At 40.8% G+C, this 23,847-nt stretch overlaps 3 protein-coding genes across 5 annotated transcripts; 1 reads left to right on the top strand and 2 right to left on the bottom strand.

Annotated features, from left to right (window-relative positions):
• Positions 1-1,676: 1,676 nt before the first annotated feature.
• Positions 1,677-7,388, bottom strand: nrros (negative regulator of reactive oxygen species). Its single transcript, XM_028005734.1, has 3 exons — positions 7,240-7,388; positions 5,845-5,959; positions 1,677-4,172 (listed from the first exon to the last, which is right to left on the bottom strand). The coding sequence occupies exons 2-3, from the start codon at positions 5,944-5,946 to the stop codon at positions 2,217-2,219; spliced, it is 2,058 nt and encodes a 685-aa protein (XP_027861535.1). The 5' UTR covers positions 5,947-5,959; positions 7,240-7,388; the 3' UTR covers positions 1,677-2,216.
• A 6,483-nt stretch (positions 7,389-13,871) lies between these two features.
• On the bottom strand, positions 13,872-17,706 carry fbxo45 (F-box protein 45). Its single transcript, XM_028004977.1, has 3 exons — positions 17,218-17,706; positions 15,996-16,352; positions 13,872-14,851 (listed from the first exon to the last, which is right to left on the bottom strand). The coding sequence occupies exons 1-3, from the start codon at positions 17,548-17,550 to the stop codon at positions 14,666-14,668; spliced, it is 876 nt and encodes a 291-aa protein (XP_027860778.1). The 5' UTR covers positions 17,551-17,706; the 3' UTR covers positions 13,872-14,665.
• A 927-nt stretch (positions 17,707-18,633) lies between these two features.
• On the top strand, positions 18,634-23,395 carry fam168b (family with sequence similarity 168 member B). Of its 3 annotated transcripts, none has more exons than XM_028004981.1 (7): positions 18,634-18,788; positions 19,955-20,046; positions 20,172-20,255; positions 20,809-20,948; positions 21,035-21,233; positions 21,313-21,437; positions 22,414-23,395. In XM_028004981.1, exons 2-6 carry the CDS (start codon positions 19,977-19,979, stop codon positions 21,423-21,425), a joined length of 606 nt encoding a protein of 201 aa, XP_027860782.1. In that variant the 5' UTR covers positions 18,634-18,788; positions 19,955-19,976; the 3' UTR covers positions 21,426-21,437; positions 22,414-23,395. The 3 variants fall into 3 exon arrangements, with proteins under 3 accessions (XP_027860782.1, XP_027860779.1, XP_027860780.1); XM_028004978.1 differs by having other exon boundaries at positions 20,169-20,255; XM_028004979.1 differs by having other exon boundaries at positions 20,169-20,255; positions 21,313-21,448.
• The last annotated feature ends 452 nt before the right edge of the window (positions 23,396-23,847 follow it).

Raw genomic sequence — 23,847 nt, 5'->3', positions numbered from 1 at the left:
AAGACAATGTGGGACAGGCACAGTGAGATGAGGTATTCGTTGTGGAGGTTGGTTTCATTTCGGACACAGCTCAGAGACAGCTGCAGTGCAGAGCCGAGATGTTCATTGCTACCGCAGCAACCCATATTGGTTGGCTGGTTGTGACTAGACCCACAAATCTCATCCTTAGCACAAGTCAAACAAAGCTGTCTGTTAAAAAGAAGCCTAAGTCAGAAGGCTTAGGCTGGGTATGGTATGTGCAACAGCACTGTCCCTTCTCCACAATGCTATTTTGGTTGCACCCCACTACTCCACTCAGAAAGGGTCTTCCTGTAACATCCTGTTTCCAAAAAACGCCCGGACATCCTCGGATGTTCTTCATCCGCAGATTGACCATCCAAAGCTGTTCTGATCCCAATGGCTGGTATTTGTGCCAATTCGACTTCTTCTGACATAACATGTCCACTTGGTACATTCGAAGGTTTTTGCAGCTCATACATGCAAAATTGCTGCCAGAAAACATATAGCTCACCCATTTCATGCCCAATTTCACTTCTCTAAACTTATTTGCATTCGTCTGTGTGAAACTGTTGAGGCACGCATGCAAAGAAGTACACACGCAAATACCATTTACAGTCAGCCATGCATATGCTTTGTGGTGTATATTTGGTAACCCATCTCAGTTTGTTCCACATAACCACAGATGGGCTATTTAACAGAGAAAAAAAAAACTCAACATAGATATGTATTTCCAGCCTAATGTCCTGTGTGTGTAACTTCCTGTACGTGTTGTATTCTCAATATAGATTATGAAATCAGTAGCTCGTGTTTAGTGCAGTGTTTATTGCTCTTTTAACGTTTTTAGTAAAGTTGTTTTCCGTAGTTGAGTAATCAAATGGAATTACTAATTTTCCACAATCTAAAGCAGCAGCGAAGGACCTTCCTTAAATGGCGTTGATTGCCCGTCTTGTCGTCGTTTTGCCATTTTGGACAACCAGAATCAGTTCTTTACCTCTGCACATTGACTACTTGCCACCTAGCATCTTCGCTTTCCTCAGCTCCAAAACCTCTATGTGTTTGCAGTATTTCAGTTTCACAGTAACCTTACACTCTTCTTAAGACATCAATATGATGATCATCTGTGCACGGCCACACCGTTTCCATAAATAACCAACACCTAAACCAAAGACCTCAAGCCATGAGTTTATTTCTCACTCTTATCAGCTTGTGCCCTCTGTTGACAATATTCCGTCACCTGCTTTTTGACCCAGTTTGCACTCGTGCTATATTGTTTTCTCCTTTTCAACACGTTTTGAGGCAAGACAAAAGCGGAAATCACGTTTTGATTTTTACTGACTCATAATGCGCAAGGCAGAAGCAGTGTCAAAACTAATGAAGTGTTTTTGAGACTCGGAGAATGCTTCACTCTGATTTCTCTTTTTATGTTCCAACCACCATGACCCTGAGCATCACCACAGTGGTATTTTGGTTACCTTCTGGTTTGACTCCGGGACTTTATACAGCTGCACACTTATCTACCAGCCTCCCCGCTACTACACAACGACACAAATCGCACGCAAAGGAGTGTGAATCCTCCGCTGCTTCCTTCTGGGCAACATAATGTTGAGCTGTTGTTTCACAGCCGTAGATGTTCGTATTTTTATTGATTTGTGAATAAAATATTGCGTCGACACAGATCGTGCTGCACGTTTTATTAAAAAAGACTGAGCAGAGGGATCAGAGTGACTCCTCGCACGCATCGGTGCGCTGGAATCGTATGTCGATGAAGCGTCTTCGTCTCGCTGATGGGAAGAAAGGCCCAAACCCCTCCTCTTTGAGATACAGAACTGGGCAGTTGCTGCACATCTTAGCAAAACAGGAAATTTCATGTTTCCTCTGCTGCTTATAGCTACAGCTTGCATCACTCTACTTCTGCATATCTTCACACACACACACACACACACATACACCCACACACTGACAAACCGAGACCCACAAAAACGCAGCCACAGTTTTACATGACGGTATTAGGATTCGGGCTGGTTTTTAACCACAGTTCAAAGAGCAACACAAGGCAATAGGACACAGTTAAATGCATCTCTTTATACACGGGATGCGTGTATAAAGAAATGTTGATGAGGTTTTTACTGTCGATAGCTTTTAAAGTGTTTATTTTATTTTATTTTCAACATCTAGACAATGTACAAAATGCATTCACATTTGGTGTTTATAAAGTATCAGTAGGACGTGGGCTTCAAATACTTCTTTTTGATCGATGTTTGTAGGAGTTTGGGCTTGTAGGTAAGCAACGTAACAATAGAGATCCCAGTCAAAAAAAGACAAACAGGCACAAAAAGCAGAATGTACCACAGGATTGACTCCCCTGCTTCTGAACAATAAAATCTTTCTGAGTCCTGCACTCTGTGTGTCGTTTGTAGGATATCGCGGCATTCGATTTCTGACATTGCAACCATATTAATTGTCTTTGCACCTTCAAATATCCTAAACCACTCTGTTTGGCAGCAGTTGAATGCATTTCCACTGAGGAAAATAGTCTGCAGTTTTGAGGCTAGTGTATGAGCTTCACCAGAGGGGATGGTGGACAGTCTATTGCCCCTTACATCCAGGACTTTCAGGTCAATATCATAAAGTGATTTGGGAAGACGGTAAAGAGAGTTCCTTGATAGATTAAGTGACTTCAGACTTTGAAAATGGGACAAGTCAATGTCTCGTGTTTGAGTGTTTCCTAAGCCCAGATGTTGCAACGTCCTGCTTAAACATTGTAATGAATCTTGGACATCAATCCCAGGATTGTCAGACAGTTCTAGGTGGGTTAGCGACAACCCTGCGAATGCAGAGTCTGGGACAGTTTCAAGGTAGCAACCTTTAAGGTGAAGCTGCCTAAGGGAGTCAATGTTGTTCCACTGCAAGCATTCTGTAATGCTGCTGCTGTTGATATTTGTTTCATCGGGTAGGCAAATGCCAATGTTGTTATAGCTCAAGTCTACAGAGTGGATTCTTGGCAATGAATAAAATAATCCAAAAGGTAGCTCCTTCAGATCGTTCCGACTCAGGTTCACGTAAGTCAGATTGCCTAGCATGCTAAGCGACCCGTCATTCGCTGAAACCTGGTTCAGTTTGTTGTTGCTAATATCCAGTTCGTACAAGTTGCTAGAGAACTGTTCTGTTGAGAAATGGAGTGTTTCTAGGCAGTTCGTGCCGATCCGGAGTCTTGACAGGGTGGGCATTTTCCCTATAAATCCATCGGGGAAATAATCCACTTGGTTTCCTCTCAAATCTAAAGTGTCCAGAGAAGAAATATCACCGTGAAGGTTTTCGTCCCATAACTGAGCAGTCACGTTTTTTATGTGCCTTTTTAGGTTATAGAACTCAACACTCGTGGTTGAGTTCTGGAGTGTGCTATTGTCTGCAACATGTTCATAGAACCTGAGAATGTTGTGCGAGAGATAAAGGTTCTGTAATTTACTGCGTGTTGGCAAGAAAGGAAAAAAGAAGAGCCTGTTATTTGACAGATCAAGCGTCTGCAGCTGGAAAGTGTCGTTGAGTTCCTGCCTTGAGATAAACCACTCGATAAAGTTGTAGCTCGCATTGAGGACGACCAATTGAGTCATGTGGAAGTCCGTCAGACAAGGCAGATAGTTAAAGGCCAAGTTGAGCCTCTGAAGCTTTGGGTTGCTCCCGAAGGCGCCGTCAATTTCAAACATTATGTTTCTTTGAAGATCAAGGTCTTTGAGGTTATGAAGATCCCTGAATGAGGTCTCATCCAATCTCTGCAAGAGGTTTCCAGAAAGATTGAGGTACTCCAGGGATGATAAGTTTTGAAGTAGAGTGGAAGCCATTTCATCGGTAAGCTTATTCTCAGAAAGATCTAGAAATCTCAGACCAGGTAGCGTTCTTAATGCAAGGCTGGTTTCCTCAAAGCCAATGTTTATGTTGTTATTTGCAAGGTTCAGGTTCTCTAACAATTGTGAATCTTGAAAAACATTTGATTGTACTGTCTCCAGACCGTTGCAAGCTAAAGTTATGGTGATTAGTGATGGGTAGCGAAGGAAAGAGATGTTATGTAGTGTTTTAATTTGATTGTAGTTTAGCTGGAGCTCTTCTAAGTTCCCAGGCAGTCTTCCAGGTACAGATGAGAGTTGGCCATTGTTGCACATCGCTGCTTTTTGTACCTGTAGAAAAATGAAAGCACGCAGGTTTCAGTTTTTGCATTGTGTTCTTAGTCGCGAAGAAGAATTCATTAATTGTTCTGAAAAGTCATAAAAATCTGGTTTTATTTGAAGTGATGACCAACATTTAGAAAAATAAATATTTCCACGTAACTAAAGACCAGTGTTGTGGGCTGTAGCATCGGGCTAAGTGCGGCGTTAAAGATCATCATGTCAGAGCTCTTTTAGTTTTTAAATTACTTTCAACAGCACATCACATTGATATAATCATCCACATGGTAGCCCGCTATGTTGGCATTACTTCTACTATATAAGCACGCTAATTTTAGCAGTAATAAAATCAAAGCATTAGTATTCTTTTGTAAAGAGACACAGAGAGAGAGAGATAAACTTCATCTTCATTAGGTCACCTGTTTTAGAAATGTTTTAGGAGGAACATTTCCAGGAAACCTGTCAAGTAAGTTTTTCGTCCTGAGAAATTCATGAAAAGTTTTAGTAAACGATAATTGTAGTTTATTTGTCAGACAGGTTCTTGCTTAACCCCCGCCCCAAAAAACAGTTTAACAATGCTACTGGTGTTGCGTCCTTAAACAAAGCTGACTTCACATCTTAGGCAATTAAAAGTGATCAACCAATTTCAAAGGACATATTGCAGTTTCTGCTAGCTTTAGATTGCTGATTTGACCTCGTCCTACTAAGATGATAACTAAAGCTCACTTTTACAACAAGTAAACCAACCTTTTGTTTTCTCTCTTCAAACTGCAGATCTCTTTTCAGGAGATCTGCAGTTTGCTTTCAGCGCATCATCTGAGCAGAACGGGTTTTTCATGTGCATGAGATCTGTTTCAAATGACTGAGGCTAATACAGTAAGAAAAAAAATTCTCAACATTCCTCTTACCACTCAACCAAAAACGTCCTGCAAACTATGTACCGGCCTTCTCTGGGGTAGGTATATAAAATAGCTACCCCAGAGCTATTTTCTATATTATATTATAGCATCATATAACATGAAACAGTGCAGTAATTTACAGCTTTCTGGCCTGTGTGTCGAGCGTGCAGTGAAAAGTAGTAACAAATAAATTAACACAGACAAGAACTCAAGAAAAAACTAATTTTAGTATATTTTACTCTAATCAGTTTCGCGATGCAAATATTTTATAATGTTTACTTAGTCTGGTTGTATTGGGAAAGCAGACAAAATAAGATCAGATAGTAGTGAAACAATAAGCAGTAGTGTTTTATTATAATTAATAAAAACAACAATGTATATAAAGAAAACTCCAGGTAATTGAATAATGATACACTTTACAGATTTCCTCAGCAGTATTTTATGGCGTCCTATTTCTGGTCTAAATAACTGCTTGTATTAGACCAGTAGTATTTTATTATCTTTTCTAACAATCACTTTTTGCTCTTTTCTTAATTAGTTTTATTTTTATTATTATTTTTATGAGCATGTACGAATTACTTTATACATTGTACATCTTCTCAGTAGCTAGGAAGAACTTTAATTTGTTGTTGTTGTTTTTTTAAGCAAGTTCATAAATAACCCGGCGGAAGTAAAATAGTAAAAAATTTTGAAGCAGCCTGTTCTAAGCGTCTTCCCGTGTTCTTTGTTTTTGTCTTTGTATATTTCACATTTTTTCTATTGCTACTGAAAGTGATGCATCTTACCAGCTTGCAGTGACTGTGTTGTGGATGGCTGGAGACGGGTGTCAGGATTCTCCACATGGCCAACAAGCAAAGTAGGACGGGAATAAGACCTTGGTCTGGCATTTTATCATTCTCACTGTTAAAAAAAAAAAGAAAGAAGACAAAACGACAAAAAGGTGTCACTTCTCATTAGTTTCATTGCTGTTTACCATAAAAAAAAAACTCATGTGCCTGTGATACATGAACGATAGCTGAAATTACTCTATGGTAACTTCTTTAACTGTGCACTTACTCAAAGAGAAAAAGAAATGAAAGCAAAAATAATGAAATAGCTGCTTGACGTTAAGCTGATTTAAAATTAAGGCTTTTTCTTTCGCAATTGCCAAAACTAGAGTTCAGTTTCTGACTCAAAATTAAAAAAAATGGTCATACTCCAAGTGAAGTAATGCATTTTCTATAATATAAATTACGTAACCTTGTGTTTTCCAATTTTAGTAATTTCACAAAACCTTAACTGTCACACTACGCTAAATTGTTGTCACTATAGGTGTATGACTAAAATGTCTGGTCCACAAATCTTTTTTTCTAGTGGTTAGAAATCCTAAAAATCGAGATGTACACTGCATGTAACTTGCTTCCATTAATCTATATGCTGATGACAGTCTAACATATTGCACAGATTTAGAATTTTTGCATTTAGATCCTACATCAGGGAGCAGAAAGTGGCATATTTTTTTCATGAGAACGGCAGCTTTGTTAAAAAAAAAAAAAAAAAAATTCCCAAATTTCTTCTCAAACCGCTGTCATGCGTTTGAAATAGGGAGGTTTTGTGTTCCCCTTTTTGCCGGCACGCATTGTTAATCGATGCACTTTTAATACTGGCTTTTTCCTTTCTTTTTTTTTTTTTACATGGAAATGCCATGTAGACGACAAAATCTTTCGATGTCAACTTTTTTATTTTTTATTTTTTGCGGTACTTTTGTTGCCGAGTTTATCGGCAATCTTCGGGATTCACGGCGACTGCGCCGCTGCGCGCCGCTTGCTTGCTGTGCAGTTTTGTCGCACATGACTGCTGTTCTGAGAACAAACTTGCTTAAAAGATAACACACACAGTCCGCTCGAGATAAAAATCACCGGTTGGACAAAAATGCTGTACAATACAATTTGAAGTAATGCAACCCTGCATGTAAATTCCTTATATTATTGTGAACTAAAATCTGTCCCAGAGTTGATGCTTAAAAGGCTTCAACCAGCTGATATAAGAAATGCAAGCAACATTTGTTTTCAGAGCGTACCATTCCCATATCTTGCTTAAAGATTGTAAAGGTCAAACATTCAGCATCCTTAATTCTGTTTATTTAGCCGTGTCTCTCAGCATACTGCAGTGGTTAAACGGAGCATAGTGCATTTACTTACACTGGTGGTTAGATGCGGATTTCCCAAGCCACTGACGGTTGATCCCCTGACCATATCGCTGAGTGACTTGCTGTTGTAGAAAGAGCTCTCATGTGTGACTTTCAGCTGCAGCGCTCTTCTCTTACTGAAGCCCTAGTGCCCCCCCCCTTTTCTTTTTCTTCTTTTTTTTTTGTTACTCTTCACGGAAGCAGGCAGGCAACGGAAACCGAGTCACATGGACGTGTTGCAAACACACTGAGGTTCTCAAGACCCGAGCCACAGGAAGGCGAGCGCAGGCTCAACAACTAGCAGGACCGTGTGCATGGTTCATGTTCTTTTTTGTTTTCTTTCTTTCTGTCTTCCTTTTTGCTCTTTGCAACATCACACGAGTTGTGCTGTGACAAGAGAGACGACTAGTACCAGCAGCCTAAGTGCCACCACAAAACCCCAACGAGAACACACCCTTCACACCCTCCGCTCATTCTGATCAGTCAAGCTACTAGAAAGGAAACCACTCAACACACACACACCCTTCCTGCCTGTTTTTCGGCCCCTCGCAGAAGCTGAGGCACATCTGCATAAAGGCAGGTTTACTAAAGCTGCGTTGAAGGATTGCAATGGTTCTGGAACAGGAAAACTGACAGAGTGGTGTGTCACTAATGTTCTACAGGACCTCTAATAAATCTACAAAATGGCTACTTTCGGTAACCACAAAGTTCCACAAACTGTTCCGGTCTTGTTGTTGAAAATCGGCAGGAGCTCGACCAACTTAATCAAGTTGGTCGAGCTCCTGCGTGGTTGCTGCTTTGAAATCTAATGGGTGCAAGAATAGGGAATTGGGAATCAGGAAGTGCTGTTTCTGTCCTTGGAGGGCTCATTTGTTAGTAATTCCTTCCTGTTTTCGTGCAGGATATCTCAGGCTCTCTGTTCTGACTGATTTAAAAATAGGCGGCATGTGCATTACAGAATGTGCATATTTACTCAGCTACCTGCCTCTTTGTGAGACGACTAAAAGACAACCTAGAATGGTTATTGACAAAAACGTGCCGCCAACCTTTTTTTTTTTGCACAAAGGCAAACTTGTCCCGCGAGAAATAATGGAAGCAAAACCTTCTGTTGCTTTAGGAAAACTTGAGTCCATCAGATGACATAGAAGTCTTCTGAAATTGTGGTTCAGTGTGGCATCATGATCTGTCACGAATTGCCATCAAAAACAGTTCCGATAGCTATTAGATTAGATTTCTGTTAGAAATCTAATAGAAATCTATTAGATTTCTATTTTTCATCCTGCATTTGAATCATTCTATTTTCAGGGTGAAATCAACATTATACAAACGACTTAATCTTAAGAACAAGCACTGGATTTTATAGCGGCTCAAAATCAAGCAATACACCCCCACAGATGTCTGTTTTGGAAACCATTACTAAGTTCCAAAGAAACAACTTCCTTTCATCAGAAAACAACAAGGCTCTAGTTATAATGATTTCTCAATATTTGACCGCTCTCCTTTTCAAAACTGGCAGAGGTAACTTAAAATGGGGGTGTTTTTAACAGCAAGAGTGTAGCAAACATCCAATATGGATTGGATGTTTGGGGATCATCGTCAGGTTGGAGCCCCCGACAGTGTCCAGGTTTTACTCGTCTGACCTAGGCTACCTTTTCCACATGAAAGAAAACTGCTGAGAACGATCAGGAATCCAGGAACCACTAAAGCTCAAAGGTTTAATTAAAAATCGCTGGAAGAGAGTGGAGTCGGTCTTAAACAACTGTGGATTACAACGGTGCAGACAAATAAAGAAGGGTCTGCTCCAAAATTGTGCATCAGTTTCCTCACCAAATATGTATGTACTGTATATAATATATAATATAATACATAATATACTATATATATATATATATATATATATATATATACAAATTCAGCAATTTTGAAGAAAAAAGTAATAAAAATGGTCAAGCTAAATAAAAAATAAATACTTCACAGTACAAAGCACAGGATGAAAATAGCAATAAAAATGATCTTATCGTTATATTATTCTTCCATGATGACAGTGACGTGTGGGCAGGCCTCCCCTGAACGCACGCCACTGGTGTATATACAGTATAGATATATATATATACTGTATATATACATTTTTATTTTTGCATATTCCAGCCACTCTGCAAAAAGGAGGTATTAAATATAATAAACCAACATTGATATGGATTTTTCACAGGAACTATATTTAGTTCAGCAAATACCGGCTCTTCAAAGACTGACTCAAAGAAATCTACATCTTCTCTTTAAATGAATCCTTCTTGCATTAAGAATTGTTCTTTAGTTCCAACAGCAGGATGTTTTTGCTGTCTTCTTCAGGCTGACATCACTGCTGATTATCACAACCCCACCTTGCAATCTGCCAATTCTGGAAACAATATGGTCTGTGCCTCACCAGGAAAAATCCATGGTTTTGCACGACAGAACTCAAGCCCTCCTTTTAATCGCTCACCGGTTTTTAGCTGGTTTCCACAAGGTGCTCTCACAGTTTATCTTTGTTGATCAGCTTCAAGTCTTTGAGGTTGAAGGGCCCCCCTTGCAATCAACCTCCTCTTTAGGACGTTCAGGCATCGCACCTAATATTTTGCACAAAAGCAGCACCCATGCAGCAGTTGTTCTCAGGCTTAATTTAAGGCATTATATTTGAAATAGGTTGAAAATAGAGTTTGTCCACCAAGCTACTTTGATCTCTGAGAGACTCTGTCGCATAAATGTTTGGCATTGTCTGCAACTCCTCGTCACAATTAGCCTATGACAAATGGTGTCACCAAGAACAGCTTGTAGAAGATCGGCTTATAATGTAGTTGTCATCACGTTTGCTTCGCACGCAAAAGCTCTCTGGTTCGAAACAAGACAGAAACAGTGAGTAGTGAGTAAGTAAGTGTGACCTTCCAGCCCACTCGGGTCTTTTGGTTCTGGCCCGCTCTGTATTCCCAAAACCAGAACCAAACACGGAGAAGCAGCATTCAACTTCGATGCACCATAAATCTTGAACAAACGTCAAAAATATATGCAAAACAGCTGAAACACGTTGTTGCTTTAAATCCAGACTAAAACACCCACCTGTTTGGAGTTGCTTTTGAACCATAATGCATGAAACATTTCGATGTGTAATGGTGGCACTTGGCAAAATGTAATGCTTACTGGTTTTCTCAATTATTGACTGCGTGGTGTCTTGTATAACTTTGTATTTTTGTGTTTTTATGTAAATCCCTTTGAACTGCCTTGTTGCTGAAATGTGCTATGCAGCTAAACTGATTGATCGATTGATTGGTTGGTTGGTTGGTTGGTTGATAAGTAAGGAGTGTGAGAGGAAACGTGAGAAGTCTCATAAATGGGGTTATGAATACACAGATCGTAAAAAAGAGAAGCATGTGTGGGGACAATTACTTCCATCCAGTGGAAAGAGACATGTTGCTCTTTTAGATTTCACTCACCCACCTACCTGCCCCCCCTACACTCAAACTTCTGATTTAGCAGGACTTGTTGATGCCTCTCGAGACATTCACCCAAAACAACCTACTTTAGCTACTTCAAGATGGGTGAATAAATTAATTTAGGTGAATAGAGCTAGCACATCTATAAAATGACATAGGATATGCCGTAACTGCCAGAGAATTGGACAGTTATAAGAAAAAGCTAATCTTACCAAAAAACTAGAGATGCCTCGTAGGTTTCTCAACTGCTATGGGTTGGAGCAGTCCAGTAAGGGCGGGGGTCAAGCACACTGACACAGGATGTCACTGAAGTAGCATTCTACTACAGCATGTGATATCCTGTGTCTCACAGCCTCCTGATTTCAGGCCTGCATCCCCGTATTGCCACGTCTGCTATCCACTGTAATCTATCAAAATCCAATCACATGGCCAGGTCCATTTTTATTCTTAGTACTTCACCAATGAATGCGAACCACAAAGTATTATAGTTCCAAACGACAGAATGTGTTTGTATCACATGCGTTTATGGTTGATTTGTGTCCACACACAGCCTGGGGGCTTTCTCCGTGGAGTTTACATGATTTCCCCATGCATGTGTGGGTTCTCTCAAGGAATTCCAGCTTCCACCCACAGTCCAACAATATAGATTTTGGACATATATATCCTCCACTGACTGCTGGGTGCCAGCAAAGTCGGTAGGGAAGATGGAAGAATACAGGATGATCTTGTCAAGTGTTTTGTCGTGTAGAGAACAATGTCCTATGTTTGATCTTAAGACATTTACGACACCTCCTGGTCATATGAGGAACTGCATGTAAATGCATTTGGCGCTTTCATAATTTCATCCACCTTAAGTGTCTAACTTTGCTGTGGTCAGTAGGCGAGAGATGAGTTATTATCCATAGTTTATTACTATGGATTAACCCCTTACAGTGTGGGTTTGCTTTAATTCTAACCAAGTAGTTGTATTGCCAAGAGATGTAGAAGATTAGATGACAAAAGTGTGTTTGGAATGGTCAAGTCCAAAGCTCGTGATGATGCATTAAAACAGTGCCAGTTGGAAAAATGTTTTTGAGAACAAGGACTGGGTGCAAGAAAGGTTACAACTTGGTTACAACGCTTGAAGTATTCCAACATGATAATGACACCAAACACACCTCCAGGACAACAGCTGCCTTACCAAAGAAACCGAGGGTAAAGGTGCTGGACTAGAAAAGCGTGTCTCTAGACCTAAACCCTTAATAAACGTCAGTGGGGCATCCTCAAAGGGAAGGTGGAGGAACGCAAGGTGTCTAACTTCCATCAGCTTCGTGATGCCATAATGGAGGACAGGAAGAGGACTCCAGTGACAACCACTGAAGCTCTGGTGAACTCCATGTCCAGGAGAGTACAGGCAGTGCTGCAAAAATAGTGGTGGCCACTCAAAAATATTGACACATTGGACACAATTTGGACATTTTCATTTAACTTTTGAGTGAGTTATTTTGAGGGGACAGCAAATGTACACGGCTTCACGAGACGTACAGTGATTCTTTGCACTGTAACAAACTGTCATCTTCAGTGTTTTCCCATGAAATGGTAAATAAGACATTGTAAGCCTGGAGCCAGAATTAAAATAAAAATGTAATAAAAACAAAGTACACATTAGTGATTTAGCATCATATTGAGTAACATCTATATCAGCTATGGAGAAAAAGGGATATAGTCATTTGTGACTGTGCACAAGCAGTGTTGTGAAGAGCATTGTGATATGAGCTAACATACATTATGTTAGTTCATAAATGGCTCCTACATAATTTAGCATCTGGTATCAGTGTTGTGATTGAGGTCAGCTCTCTTGTGCATGTTCTCAGATTTCATTTTACAGCAGTCAACCATAGCATAATGTTGTACCTTTTGCCATCACAGGAATCCTCTGTGTGTCTTTGATCATCATGGAGAAGCAATCACAAGCTAAAAGATATTCCGATTTCTTTGAAGATAGTTTTAGATTTCAGAGTATGCAAACTTTCAGATCATCAAACTAATGGTAATATCAGAATAAGATCCATCTGTCTATTGTCTGTGTCGTTTATCCATTGGGAAAGAGGCAGGATACACCCTGGGCAGACCCCCAGTCCATCACAGGGCAACACAGAGACAAATACGCATGTGCACAAACACGTCTAAGGGAAACTTAGAGATACAAATTGTCATAAAATAGACATTTTTGGACTTTGAGAAGGTCAGGGCACCGACCGGGTAGAACATGCAAACTCTGTGCCTGACTGGGTTTTGAAACTAGAAACTTGTCAATGACTGTCCCAGCATTCTACCTCAAGTAAAGTTGAGCTGAGTAAGTACAAAAAAACCTAGCCATGTTTGTGAAACTATAGTCCAAATTATTCCAAGAGTCTTCTGGCTCATCCAAAAGAACACAACACCTAACGCACTGGAGATCTCACGCTTGCCTCAGTTAATGTCGATTAGTACAATAGATGGGATAATATTTTGCAGGAATTTTTCAAATAGTGGTATAAGCAGCAAATTTGGCACAGATACTCCTTAGACATTTTCGAGATGCCCACCATATCTGGTGTAGAAGTAGGATTTGTTATAATTATGTACAGACTTGCCCATATAGCATCCAGATTGATCAATGTCGTAGGATTCTGTGGTGAAATATGCCATTTGCATGGCAGCCATCTTTGATTTCAAATGGTTCTCATACTTTTTTAAGAGTAACGTCCAAGGAATGTTTTCACGAGGTTTGGTGCTTGAATCATGATTTGAAAGATCATTTCCACTAAACGTTCATTATTCAGCAATAAGAAACAGACTTGGCTTGAAAAGGTATCCATGGGAGAGTTCCAAGGCCAAGACCACTGCTGACCCAAAGTAACGAATTCTGTGGACCAACAAGATAAAAATGGAACATTGTGTAAGGTTTAGTTCCTGTTAAAAGTGGCGTAAAACTAATACAATTCAGGAAAAGTACATTTTATTAACAACCAAGCATGTTGGTGATTGTCTGACAGTCTTTATGGTTAGCATTTTAGCTAAATAAATAATTGACTGAGATCGAAATTTGTTCAATTTAAAACATCCAAGTGTGATGACAGAAAAGAAAAAAACACAAACGGAAGATTTTATTAAGGAGGATAATATGTCTAAAAAATAAACACAAAAATCTTTGTCGTTATGGTGGCACCGTGAGGACTTTATTTTCAGGCCAATACAACCATACAGTGTCTATAGTACCAGAGATAAAATCACACAATAAATAACATGTAATACTACAGTAGCACATTAAAAAGGACACATATTGTCATGACACAGGCAAAGTTTGCACCGTTTATGAAATAATTATGTCTGCAATTCATGCACTTGACAGCTGGTCGTCCATTTGTGAATTTGATCAAAGTGTACCAACAAGTCACAAGGATTCGGTTTCAATTCACTGCAATCCGATTTTGGACAGAACAGATGACTTTGGCTAAACCCGCAGAGTGTTGTTTTAACTGACACACACCAAACAGTTTGCTTTAATGATTACTGTTTCACTTAAAATGCTAAAGTTTCTGCCACAGTTTAGAGTGGCTCTGGCCTCACTGAAGCAGAAATGACGTCTTACATAATTGTTTAGCATTATTCATCTGAAATATAGGAAATAAAACGATGCTTTACTGATCAAAACAGTCCAGCAGCCAAACTGTAAAAGTGGAGTCCTTCCATGTCGGTAAAGAAACATGTTTATGACAGTCCGTGTGTATTTCCGTTTCCACGTGTTGTGCGCGCCCTCCCGCGCGTTCTTGTTGAGCTGTAGTAAAACAGCCACACCTTACCTCTAAAGTCTGTTTTTCTTCAGCCTCAGCCACATTCGAACTTCATGACAGAAAGTGGTAGCAGTCTGTTGACGAAAAAGGGGGGTGCCGGGGGCTCTGCTCCTGCCGGAAAGTTTGTGTTTAATGCGAAAACGGGGTTAATGTGCGTCTAGCCGTCCAGAGGTTTCCCCAGATAAACCATTGTGACTTCCGTGTTGCCGTACACGGCGGAGACGGCCGGGAACAGGCAGACTTTTGGAAGTCCGCGGAAAGCAATGCCAAGGAACTCAAAGCCTCTCTCGAAGGCTAACGTCTTGTCGTCCATGTCTAGAATTACTCGTATTCGCTCCCCGATCTGTCAACAAAAGTAGTCACATTGAGGAGTTTGATTACACAGAAAGGATTGATTTCAAAGGATGACAATTTGCAGAAAATATGAATTGAGAATAGTATAAAGATATTATTTCAGCTTTTAAGTGCTTAAATTTTTTGTTTATGGGAATCTTAGAGTAAAAGTCCTTCTAATGAGATATTAAGAAAATGATTGTCTGTTGAGCAGCCAACTACAGTCTAGCTACCTCATCAGATAGCCTGACTAAATAACCAGCTACAAGCTTGTTTTAACCTACAAATAGCAGCACAAAATTTAGATTTTGTTTACCAAAATACCACTAAAAATGATGCAAAGTAAAATTTATAACTGTAAGAATCAATATTTTGCATTAATAGGACTGTTTGTTTCCTTCCTGCTTTAAATAAAAGCAATAAAATCATACTTTTCTTTTAGAAGTGCATCACTGAAAACCTTTTTTTTAAATTCAGTTCAAAAAGTGAAATACTTCAAGAGTCTATCTTTTATTATACTGATGATTATGGCTTACAACTAATGAAAACTGAAAATTCAGTTCTTCAAAAAATCACAACATTAAGTAAGACTGAAAACAAGAAGGGATTTTTCATACAGAAATGTCGTCCTACTGAAATCTAGGCTCATGTACTGTACAATACATGCGCTCTACATCTTTTGGCATGAGTTACGGCTCGCTTGCATTGTTCTGTCAGTTGCCTCTTAGCAGATCATACATTTTCTATGGTAGCAATCAAGCAAAGTGATGCCATGATTATTAAAGCAGGTACTGGTACATTTGACAGTGTGTGCAGGTGCCAAGTCCTGCTTGAAAACAAACTCAGCATCTCCATCAAGCTTCTCAGCAGAGGGAAGGGCAAAGTGCTTCCTGCTAGATGGCTGCGCTCACTTTGACTTGGTGAAACGAGGACTTAACTTAACAGCTCTCTGAACATGGGATTATCCCTGACGGTCAATAAACCTCTTTTTTTTTTAATCACACTTTTATTCCTGCCACTTAACGTCTCCTCAATTTGCTTAAAAACAGCGTTTATTTGAACGCTGAATTTTGGTTTTCTGTTCAGTTCTAATTTTCTAACGGGATTTCATTTCTGCGCAATCACAGCAAAACTGCTGGGTCCGTGGCGCTCACCTGATATTTGGGTGCGTTGTTGCACTGCGGGAAGTTTCCGCTGACCTCCCCGTTGTGAAGTAGGTTATTGTCGACCAAGTTCCAGCCCCAGCTCTGGTCGTCGCTGCCCAGCAGGGCCACGTAGCCTTGGCACTGCATCGCCGCCCGCTTTGTGGCGATGCCTATCACGGCCACGGTGCCCAGGGGCCCTTCCCACCAGATCTCCCAGGCGTGCCGGCCTTCAGTGAAGCCGATTTTGCCCCGCGCCCCGTCCGTACTCTGGGCTATGGGGTTGCGGTGCAGAGTGAAGCCGTTCTTCTTCACGTAAACGTTGCGGGAGCAGTCGTGGGAGCTCAGGGCGTGTTGGAAAGCCTTAAGCTGTTGGCAGAAGACATGACATCAGTCACACGGTTGGCATCTGTTGTGGTTGTTAGTTGCGCATATTGTTACACTTTAAAAGGGCTTCAAATGTTTGTCTGTTAAATAAGGATTGTCATCTCGCATTGATTTTTGCCATATCTTTGTGTTATACAGCAATAGAACGATCTACATTTTGTTGCAGCATGGCATTTAGTTTTCAATAGTAAGACAATGTAGGCCTTACTTTTTCAGATTCTTATTGATAACAGATGTCCAAAGTTTTCCATCCACTTTGTGTTCAAATCAAAATAAAATGGACTTGAATTGGTGGTTGCAAAGTGACAAAAGGTGAAATGGTTTACAGAGGGTATGAATTGTGTATCTAGAGATCATTGTTGAGCACATCTTCAATGAAACACAGCAATAATAAGGGATAAAATGCATGACGAAGAATTTAATAATAAAAAGAATAAGAATCACACTTGTAGTATTTCTATTGTTTCTTTTCATTTTTAAAGGAGTGAGAATTTTTAATTTAGTGACAACTTTCACATTGTTCAATTCTATAAGATCAGATGACATGTTAAGATAAGATCCACAACAAGTGTTTGAGTCAGTACAGAGAATCCTTACTTGTCGAGGATGAAAACAGAAAAGCATGTGGTCCATCCTGCTAAGTCCAGCTTAAAATATACATTAAAAAACGATTGCAAACATGTACAATAAGTATATATTAGCTTTACCGTGCTAATAGATATATAACAGAGGAGAAGTGTTGCTTCTTGTCCAATAGAAACCTTAATAGAAAGGGTCTTTGAAAGAAACTCGTCATCTATCACGTTTCCCACATTCCTACAGAACAAGGCGGTCTGTGGAAGCCTACCTTCCCCTTATATGTGGGCAGGTTGCACAGGATATCAGACCGCAGGGCTTCATCGCTTAGCGTCCGAGAGCTGAGGCTGCGCCACACCTCGCTGTTCTCATCCGCCAGAATGTTGTTCCAGTGCCAGCAGACCAACAAGCAGCGCATCAGGTCAAACAGCTCCAGATACGAGAAAATATGCTCCAGCACTCGGGCTGGCAACCTCCCGGCCACCCCTGCGCCTCCGCCCGCCGGAGTAGCGTAAGACAAGCCGGCGGAGCTGCAACTGGCTGCCGCCGCCGCTGCTGCGCCCAAGCAGGGAGAGCCTCCTCCCCCAGCGGCTGCTACAGACATTGGGGTCCTCGCTCCTCAACGACGACACCGGCCGACCGAATAGTTTCACCGTGTGCTGCGAGGCGGCCTCTAAAATAGCCAGCACGGCGTCATTTTACCTGTAGAAGCCCCACGCAGGTCGCAGTTAAACCATGAGCACAGACCCTGCTCTTCCCAGTTCAATGGCTGAATGAAGCGATGCGTCAAGGTCCTGGAAGAGCAAATGCAATACTCAGAGCCTTGTCGGAAAACTGTACTACACTTAAATGTGAAACTATTTAATCTATTTAGAACTACTAAAATGATTTTAAACCGTACGAGTCAACCAAATGCCAATGAACTGCAGCCCCAAAATCGGGTTGTTATGTTTTTATTGATCTTTAAGGACCACGTAGTTGTCATAATAATGAGCTCACAATTTCACAATGTTTACGAAATTTGAGGCTACATTTTTGAAAAATTGTATTTAAAAAAACCCAACAACTTATGGCTTAAACCATGTCTTTCTCGAAGGAAAGAAATAATATTTTCTGACCTATTACGGTTGTTTTTGCTGTTAATTGTGTCCTCAACATATGGCGTGTAGTGAAAAAATAAATAATTGCTTTATTAAGAAAAAAAATCATAACAGATAGAAAGAGAAAGAGAGAAAAATAACTAACTCCGAAGGGCAAAAGAAATCCAAAACGCTTCGTTGTTGCCGTTGCTGCCATATTGCGAGTGGACTTTTGTGTTGAGAGACTTGCAAGACGGTTGTGTCCCAGTGATTTTTAAAAAGGCGAACTTAATGGGGATTTAAAAATATATATATAACGCAAACTTAATTAAATGTATTAGTTTGCGACGGTGTTCAATTTAGGCACATTTTATTTCACATTGTTATTTCAAGGTCGTGTAGAAGTCTCTGTTATTTGTATCGAAATAAAAATCTTACTGATTAAAAGTTACTCATCAAATTCAGCTAACGTTTATAATTGTTGCTTTAAATCAGATAAACTGGGTCTCTTCGTTTCCCACGATGAACCTGCCACTCTCAATATGGCGGACATGCTCGACGTATCGTTTCTATCAGGGCTGCGAAGCCAATGCGGCGAAGGATTGTGCTATGAAGACCACGTGACAGAACACGCACGGAAGTGACGCGTGGTGCTCAAAAGAGTTAAGCAAAGCATCTGGGAACAAAACACCAGCTAGCTCAGTTTTTATTTAACAGCGGAGGACCGGAGCTGGGAGCAAACACACGGCGGAAACGGTTGACAGTAAGTTCCAGCTCGGGTTGTATTGAAACGAGTCAGAGTTGAGAGTTGCGTGCAATGTTGGGACAAGTCCGTCAGAGCACAGCTGTCTCGGTTGCCTTTGCCTTTCCTCCTGTCCGGAGCGGCGCGGCCTGTTGACAAGTCCGTCCCGTCTGCGGTGCTGTCCGGGAAGTGTCCCGCGGCTCGGCGCGGTCACACGGGTGATCTTGCAGGTCACACGGGACATCCGAGGAAAAACATGCGAGGGAGCAGGCGCGCCGAGGTGGCCGCAGGTTCTGTGCCATTTAAAACCTGCGAGCTAAGCTAGCTTAATGATAACAAAGCGACGGGATGTTTCGGAATTCCTCGGCTGAAAGAGAGGTTGCCATCTTTTCCTATGCACAAGGAGAACACCTGACGTCTTATTTGGCAGAACACACACATGATCCTTGGTGCTGCTTGGAACTACTGGGAACGGGTTTTTAAAGAAAATCAGAAAGTGGTGCATAAATAGACTTCATTTTTAAAGAAAAAAAAATTAAAAATAAAAAAGCTGCTTGAGTTACGTGAAATAAGCAAATTTAATGCAGCTCAAATACCGCCAATATGGCTAAAACTATTTTGTCTAATGTGGTTTTTATTTTGAAAGTGATACTTTTATTAACAGACATTGACCACATTGTTTGTTTTAGTTTTGTGCTGAATTCTTACATAAACCAATGCGCAACTTTTAATCTTGTTTTTACACAAGTCTTGACTACAGTGATGATATTAAACGTAAGTTATAATTATCAGTATTTCCTTCAAATTGTTTTTTATTTTTTTGTAAAGTGATGTAATGGTGTTTCCAAACATCACCTCTAGAGGGCAGCATAACATTATGTCTAAACTGGAACTGAGCCTTTAAAGTCACATGGGGGGAACGATGTTCTGAAACATAAACATTTTATTAGGTTATTTAGCAAACAATATGATGTAAGTGAGAGTCATGTTTGTAGGATGCATTTTAAGGTTTTTTTTTAGTATTATACTTTGTACATAAATATTTTGGAGTTTAGTTTTAAAGGCACATATTTCATGTTTTAAAAAAATGGCTAATGTATAGTGTGTTTTCCACGTTCCACTGGCTTGCCTAACTTGTATCTTAAATGTTTTTTTGTTTGTTTTTTGTTGGGTTTTTTTCAAAACAGCTACTATAAGCAGACAGACGCCATGAATCCTGTATACAGCCCTGCACCAACAGGGGTCCCCTTCACCAACACAAAGGGTTTGAGCTATCCAGGTAATTTCTTTTGCAGCAACACATGCAAAAAAATAAATAAATAAATAAATAAAAAAAGCGACACAGATTCATAAAGGTTCTCCAAATCAAAAAAATTTTTCTGCCCCTTTGTTTGGCCACAGCAGCCGGATTCCCTGTTGGATACGCGACCGCTGCACCGGCATACAGTCCCAGTGTTTATGCTGGAGCAAACCCGGGCTTCTCCAGCGGTAAGAACTGAACTGTAGCTTTGAACGTTTTTCTTTTACCCTCTCTTACCATCGGTCCCCACTCCATGATCGGCAGAAAAGAAAACAAAACTGAATGTTTGTTACAACTCCAGTGCCATTTTAGGTATAGCTAAAAATAACTGAAATGCTACTGGAGTTGCAACAGTAGCTTTTTACTTTTGGTTTTTGGTTTGTCGGTCACATCCTCCAATGATTATAAATGAAATGTTCCTAATCTAACTTACTGAAGACAAAACATTAATAACAAAAGAAATGATTCAGTCACATTTATTTAATAGGACTTGTAATAACTTCACTAACTGCGGTAGCGGTTGAGGCTACCTCTAACTAGCTGCTAGTATTTGCTCACTGGTTAGCTAGCTACCTTTTTAGCGTACATCTTGGGTAAGTGCAAATTTATCACCAGTTGGCTAGACAAAGTTTGTACATGTGGGTGGTGATACAGGTCCTTAATTCCATTCATAGCTTTCTTTAAAAAAAGTTTTCAAAGTCGGTGAAACCCTGAATAAAACAAAGTGTTTCCTCTCGCCAGGCTATGCCACTGGCACTGCTTTCAAAATGTCCTGCTCTCCCAACACGGGGACCGTCCCGCCGTACTCCTCCTCCCCGAACCCATACGCCGCCGTTTACCCTGTGAGGAGCACCTATCCCCAGCAGAGCCCTTACGCACAGGTCAGTGACTGGGAACAAGTTTGGACTGTCGTGTCTGACGACGTGATCGTATTTTTCTAAAAATATTTTGCTCCTCTTTGATCCAGGCGCTAATACCGTCACAACAGCAAGGCACCTATTACACGCAGCCGCTGTACGCTGCTCCGCCTCACGTCATCCATCACACGACGGTGGTCCAGCCCAACGGGATGCCCGCAGCCATGTATGCCCCGCCCATCCCTCACTCTCGCCCCAACGGTGTAACCATGGGGATGGTAGCAGGCACAACCATGGCCATGTCAGCAGGTGAGCTTCGGCGGTTTCCGACACGTTAGCGGTGCGCTTCAGGCCGAAACGAAACGTGTTTGTTTGTGTTTCTTTCTAGGAACTTTGCTGACAAGTCCATCACCTGCACCCGTTGCCCCCCATCAAGTTACGATGCCCACATATCGGGCCCCTGGCACCCCCAGCTACAGTTATGTGCCGTCACAGTGGTGAAGACACTGAAGCGTGAGTCCAGTGTATGACTGAAAGTCTCTCAGTATTGCAATATTCATGTCCCTTTGACTTTTTCACATTTTGTCACATCATAAACGTCAAGAGTGTTTTTATTAGGATTTTATGTAATAGAGCATGGGTGTCCAATGTGCGCTCTGGGAACAATTACCCGTCTTAAAATCCCAGGGAGCTGCATTACAGTTCGTTATTCTACGGCACGAGTGAAACTTGAGGCCTAGAGGCCAAATCCGGCCCGCCATAGCTTTTTCTGTTTCCCTCTAGAGAGAGAGAGCCTCGTAAATAGGACCTTCAAGATAACTGTTAAATATTATTCTAGCAATCATTTCAAAATGATTTTTATCTGTTTACTGCCAAATTACATCAGTCATTCTCTCCTCCTTTTCTCAATCCTGCGACCGCGGAAATTCACGCAAAATCAACAGGTCCTCCCACTTTTTCGCACTAATTCACAGTTGAATGTTTTTTTGCAAAATTTTTAGCAAAAAAAGTCAACCCATTCGGATGAAGTGACTTCCAACTCCCACCTGAAGGTGGCAGTATTTCTTACTCCTACCACACTGATGCCTCACTTGGTGTGAAGTTATAGCCAGTACTACAGGTAACAAAAACTCACATTTTACGTCGAGTATAGCAAAATTTGTTGCGAATGTTTCTAAATTAACACCCAATTAAGCTGTAAAAAAAAAAAAAAAGAAATCCCAAACACAGTTGCGAACTTGATCAATGCGAAAAGATTTTCATTTTAAGAAATAATTATGGAATGCGGACACCGCGGTTACTCATTCAACAATTTGTTAATGGGTTTTATCGATGCATTCTGGCACGACCGAGCCATTCATGATCCTAATACGAAAATGAGTTTGTTTTTATGTGTCAAAATGTGAAAAACAAAGTTCAAAGGGTGTGATTGGTTTGCGAGCGGCGTGCAGAAACCCGTCTTGACTCATGCCCGTTCTTCTCCCTGCAGGTCGCAAAGGCGTTAGATATGCATTCACACTCTACTCCAGTGTTTTTCGCTCTCGGCAGCGGCCTGCCCTCGCAGCGTCCGCAACCACTTAGTCTTCTTCCAGCATAATGTGAATCTAAAACCCAACTAACATAGATCAGAGCCCCGTTCCAACATGGAGGGGGCTTGGAAGGATATGGACCCATGTACGCCCCCCCTTTTGTCCCCCCTTATATCAACAAGGCTGCATCCCCCCCCCCTTTCCTTCCAGTCCCTGCCAGCATCAGCACCTCTGCAGCCTGGCCTCATATCTCGCATCAAACTGCAAAAAAGGAAAAAAAAAAACAAAAGCATAAAAAAACCTCCAGGCGAACCTTTTGCGGACTGTCATGCAGGTTTTTATAGCTTAAACTCTGAAGTGGTAAAAAGGGAGTTCTGTTTTCTTTTTCTGTTTATTTTTTATTATTATTATTATTATTTGGAGGATACCTATGACGTTGAATGCATGTGTGTGTGTATATAAATATATATATATATATATATAGATATATGAAGTAATGCTAGCTTGATCTACCTGCTGTGACAGATGCAAAGTCAATAAAAGGCACACGTCCAAAGGAACTAAAAAAGAAAAAAAAAAGTAATAATCTGCAATGCTGAATCACCAGTGACCGTCTCATAAATGTGAAAAAAAAAAAAAGAGAAGATCTTTCATGCAAAAACGTGCCTGCGTACCCCAACGCAGAGTCTTACCATTTCCACTGCTTTCGATATGTAACGCGAGGTCTTCATTGTTTCTTCAAATGACGCAGCGTCTTCACTTTTTTTGTGTGTGTGTGCATTTTAGGGGGGAAAATAAAGAGACGGGGAGTGTTTGACTTCGTGCCTCTGACTGACAGCCATTCCGCAACTTAACCAGCTCGAGTGTTTCATTTCTTTTTCTTCTTCTCCTGTGTTTTTAGGAAAAGCTGCTTTCTAAAAAAATAAAAAAATAGAAAAAAAAGACCAAAAGCAGTTTCGGCCTGTTAGAGGTGCGGCGTCTTCGTTTTGGCCAGAAGTGTTCTTTTAGCAAGGAACCGAGAGAAGTTGGGGCAATCGTTTGACGAGAACGAATGAATGGGATCGCCGTTTTGTGTTTGTGTGTGTGTGTGTGTGTGCGCGCGCGCGCGTAAAAGAAACGGTCTTAATGTTGAAAAAAAGAGAAAAACAAAAAGCGGTGCCATACAAGTGCGACATGCTTTAAACGTTCACATCAAGATAGTTTGTGTCCAGGTAGCTCTGACGCACTACAGCATTAAATCACTGCTAACTGTGGCTATGTTAGGAAAACATCATATCGTTCAAGTCCAGTTGTGAATAGCACAACTGAATGAAGGCACTAAGTGAAAACAGTTCAAGATTTTTGTTTTTGTTTTTACCCTTCGACATGGCTCGCTGTCTTACCTCAAAGTAATC

Source organism: Xiphophorus couchianus, chromosome 21, assembly GCF_001444195.1.
Source record: "Xiphophorus couchianus chromosome 21, X_couchianus-1.0, whole genome shotgun sequence".
Classification (NCBI taxonomy): Eukaryota; Metazoa; Chordata; class Actinopteri; order Cyprinodontiformes; family Poeciliidae; genus Xiphophorus; species Xiphophorus couchianus.
Note: the sequence above shows the minus strand (reverse complement) of the source record. Positions and strands in the feature narration are given on the sequence as shown.